The 4,234-nt window shown below is 44.1% G+C and overlaps 1 protein-coding gene across 3 annotated transcripts in view; it reads left to right on the plus strand.

The window, feature by feature from the left end:
• Positions 1-3,657: 3,657 nt before the first annotated feature.
• The window catches only part of ptpro (protein tyrosine phosphatase receptor type O), a 41,339-nt gene continuing 40,762 nt past the window's right edge, over positions 3,658-4,234 (plus strand). For all 3 annotated transcript variants that reach the window (XM_005734178.1, XM_005734179.1, XM_005734180.1), the window contains exon 1: positions 3,658-4,114. In XM_005734178.1, coding sequence (XP_005734235.1) covers positions 3,893-4,114 — 222 coding nt within the window. In that variant the 5' untranslated portion in view covers positions 3,658-3,892. The remainder of the gene's footprint in view (positions 4,115-4,234) is intronic.

Consider the following 4,234-nt stretch of genomic DNA (forward strand, 5'->3'; position numbering starts at 1 on the left):
GATCCGTGGCACAAGGACTGTTACAGATGAACCTGCATACTGGGTTTTGCCTGGTAATATGACCAAGATACAGCCAGTGGTTGGCCATAAGATAGACTTCTCCTCTTCAGCTGCCCCAAAAAAGGCTCTTGATCAAAACATAAACACACCATCCGTAGTGACAGGTAAAAGAAGTTCCACCTGCTACCGTGGAGGAGTTGTCTGAACTGATGGGAAAATATTTCTCCAAGCATAGTTCTGTTCTGAATAACCCATCATGTTGTATTTAGGGGGTCTACATTTATGCCTGAAGTGCACTGCCATGTAAATAACTTGCATTTACTGAACATGTTCTTACTAAGTACCTCTGTTCAAAAGTTGAATAAAGAAACAAACTAATGTTTGCCTCTTTTATTTTAAATTAAAACCACTTTGTAGAACATCACATCAGTAGAATCAATGTCATGTATAGTTTACAAATGACAAAATGTTTACATAAAATCATGACAGCATTTAAATAATATCACCCACTACTAGCATTCTGTAATTTACTGTCTCTTTTGAAAACTTATCACTACATAAACAGCACAAGACTTTTAAGAGTATTTAAGAGCATTTTCCCTGGTTTTACTAACAAACCTTCACCATCTTATCCAGGAGGGTCAGCTCTTCACCCACACATGGAAGAAGTTATCTGATTGGCAGGGTGGTGTGTAGCCAGGCCGTTCTCACTCCGTGTTGATGCAGCATGTAGTTTGAAGCAGGGATTTCGTAGTGCCCCATGTGTAGCGTTGGAACCCAGTCAGGATGTGTTTCATTCATTCCTTCGGCTGGTTTGCCTGCATAATGAAAAAAAATTAGCAACTCTATAAATAGAACGTAAATCTACAAAATCACTCATTAGGATGTTTGTTCTAATTTGCTATGACCTCAGAGCGCATTGAAAATAAAACTAATAGGCTAGAAAGAGTGATATGAAATGATGTAGAACTTACCCGAATGAAAATGTCTGGAGCACCAACAGATATCTGTGGATGGTAGAGAACTGGATAGCAGCTTGTCTCACAGCTGCTATCCAGGCTAGACGCCTTCTTTTGGTAACGTCTGATACATGAGCTCCCTCACATTGCTTCCAGGTGGGGAAAGAATAAAAATAAAACCCATTTTCCAGCTTATTCCCTTCCCGATCGTGCGATCTAACATTACAACTGACAACACAGCAAGGATGAACCATTACTCATGCTTTCGCTCCTTTTGCCCTTTGTTTGGCCTACTAAAATGGCGCCTCGGCAGCCTCTATGACGTCACCGAGATCCCAAATGAGACTGTGTGATAAACACAGTGTTTGGCTTGGTCTGCAGCCTCCTCAGGAACAGGACACACGTGATCAGCTGAACTTTCCCCCACAGTTGCTGTCAGAGGGATAACCTGGATTTCTCATCAGTCTTCGCTGTCTCTGGTTCTAAGGACGCTGCCCTTAAAGCATTTATCCAGCTAGGCTTTATTAGTGTACACCACGGCTGGTTGTCACGTTGTTTGTTACTGCTACACGGGAGGGCGCTGTGGAGCTCCTCTGGTATCACACGTTTCACCTGACAGTGTGGTCAGTTTGTGGACATCCACAGAACTCTTAGGGGAGGACGTATTTTGTGATGGGTCTTTGGTAGGTAACAGTTATTTTTCATCATGATCTTGTGTTTATATTGGAAGCTCTCACAGTGTTGGTCGTTATGTTCCCTCTAAGCTGCGCGCGTGTGCAATTGCGCACTGCTGGCACGGTCTCTGCACACAGAAAAAAAAAATCAAACCTGAATTGAAATTAAAATTAAAACTTTAACAATTCTGATTTGCAGTGTTAGTCAGTAAGTGACTGGCTGCTCCCATATGGGATTAGAACGATGCCACCTTATCCGATAGTCCAGCCAATAATGCGATTCAATCAACATTGTTGACAGGCTATGACAGCATCCTTATGTGCCCACACCGGTGTTTTAGCTAGAAAAGCAGTGTGGCTGATGTGGAGAGAAACCGCCTTAATGACAACGTGGACAACCATTGGAGATGTGAGCAGGACAGACGGAACAATTGACGGAAAAAGTGTGGACTTTATACCAGTTTTTAAATTGTGTTGATAGGCCACGAAAACCAGAGTTATGATAAAAATATTTGCAATGTTTGGTTTTCTTCCTGAGCACTATCCTTGTTTATAAAACGGTAAAAACTGCATTTTATAAGGAAAACGCTGGAAAGCCCTCAGCCTGTGAGGAAAGATGAAACCAAAAGAAACCCACCCTTTCCTATTGGTGGAAAAATGTACCATGTCAACCAATCAAAGAATGAGATGGCAACATGGCATTTAGTTGTTTAGGGAGGGGGGAAGTTTTAGGAGTGACAGCAGTGTTTTGAGATGTGTGAGATTTGCTACGTTTAGCGCAAATGTGTAGTTAGTGTGTAGTGTAGTCAATAGTTTTGTTGTGTGTGTCAGAACAATGAGGCGACTACTGAATGTTACAGGTGTTACAGCAGTGATACATCTCCTGTTGTCAGGCCTGCAGGTATCAGGCTGTTGTTCTCCTTTATCTCATAGTGAACAGAAATTATTTTTTGGAGTGGCACAAATAATTTCAAATTTGATGCAGAACAGCTGATTGTTCTGTAAATGTTTATTTAAAAAAACGCCTTAGCTGCATTTTTAGGTAAACAGCTGCAACAAACGTTGTTGTTTGCATAACTCAGTTACTTTTTTGAAGAAGTAACTATATAATTAATTGCCCAACATTGGTCATTATTTACTGTATTTCGCAGACAGAGAGTTACAGGACTCTCTCCCAGACCACAGACTCATAATACAAGTCAGAGCTTTATAAAAAAAAGAAAAAGAAAAAGAAAAAGAAAGTTGTGTTTTCAAAATTGGAGTTCAAGTTATTTTTACTTCCAATAGTGTTAACATACTACACAGGTCATGAACCATATTTCTTTTACATTTTCATTGTAAGTGTGCTAAAGCAGTTAATTAAAAGTAGTGTAACATAAATGTAAATGCTGTAATTTGATTATTTTAATAAACCATGTAACTTGGATGGATTCGATGCTGGCGTGACCACAGTGCACACGTCTGATGTTGCTCACAGTGCTTCAAGGGTCCGCTCAGGGAGTTTGTGTGTTCGCTCAGACACATGAAAAATTAGAGGGAACATTGGTCGTTAAAAACGGGCATGGGGTCATGCGTGAGAGATGTTCTCCAGCTTCTAATGGCAGACATGTTTTTGTCTCTGTGCTTGCACAGTGGTTTGTGTGAGGACGCCTGGCTTCCATGTGGAGACCGCTCCCTGTTCAGGGGCTGTTCATTTCTGTCTCCATTTAAAAACAGAAAAACAAATCTGTTTCGGAATCATTATTTTTACTGAGATCTCATTGTTGAGTACAGAGACACCCAGACATGCTGGCTCTTTACTTTAAGTTACAGTTACTCTTGAGTTACAGTTGCTTAATCTCAGTTACAGTTACTTACTGTGAGTTATTGTTACTCTGAGTTACAGTTACTCTGAGCTCTGATGCAGTGAAGAGTGATCACTGCGTCAGTGAGCAGCAGAGCGATGTGATTTTAATGTGTGATGTGACGTCACGTGACGGTAGTGTTTTCTTCCTTGTGTTTTTTATGTTTGCGGTGAAATAAAGTTTGGAGACAGGATGTCGTGAGTAATTTCAGTCTGAGCGCATCTCAGAGGGAGCTGATGAAGAGGAGGAGGAGCGGCTGCGGGGCGCAGGGCGGGGCGTCGGCGCGCAGCAGCAGCAGCAGCTCCATCACCGACACCGTCACCGACCTGCTGGCGTCTGCGGGCTGCGGCATGGACCCCGCTGCCCGGCCTGTCTGTGAGTGTGGGCCGGTCCGGTGCTGCTTCCCGCGGTTCTGATGGTGAAGGCGGTGCGCGCTCAGAGAAGCGGAGCGGACACAGACCTGTGCGCGTGGCGCGGCTCGCGCTCCGATGCAGCAGCGGGAGGAGGAGGAGGCGCCATTGTTTGGATGCGCAGCAGATTGAGAGGAAGAAGGCCAGGGATCGCGCGCGCTGACCGGGACACGCGCACCATGCTGCACCCGTTGTTCCTCGCGCTCCACCTGCTCTGCTTCACCCAGGTAAGGAGCCGCACTTCCGGCCGCAGCGGCTTTGTTCGACCGCAGGAACCGGGGAAGGGGAGGAGGGAGGTGTGTGTGTGTGTGTGTGTGTGTGTGTGTGTGTGTGTGTGTGTGTGTGTG

This window comes from Pundamilia nyererei, unplaced genomic scaffold (genome assembly GCF_000239375.1).
Source record: "Pundamilia nyererei isolate P.nyererei 1_Seehausen unplaced genomic scaffold, PunNye1.0 scaffold00057, whole genome shotgun sequence".
Lineage (NCBI taxonomy): Eukaryota > Metazoa > Chordata > Actinopteri > Cichliformes > Cichlidae > Pundamilia > Pundamilia nyererei.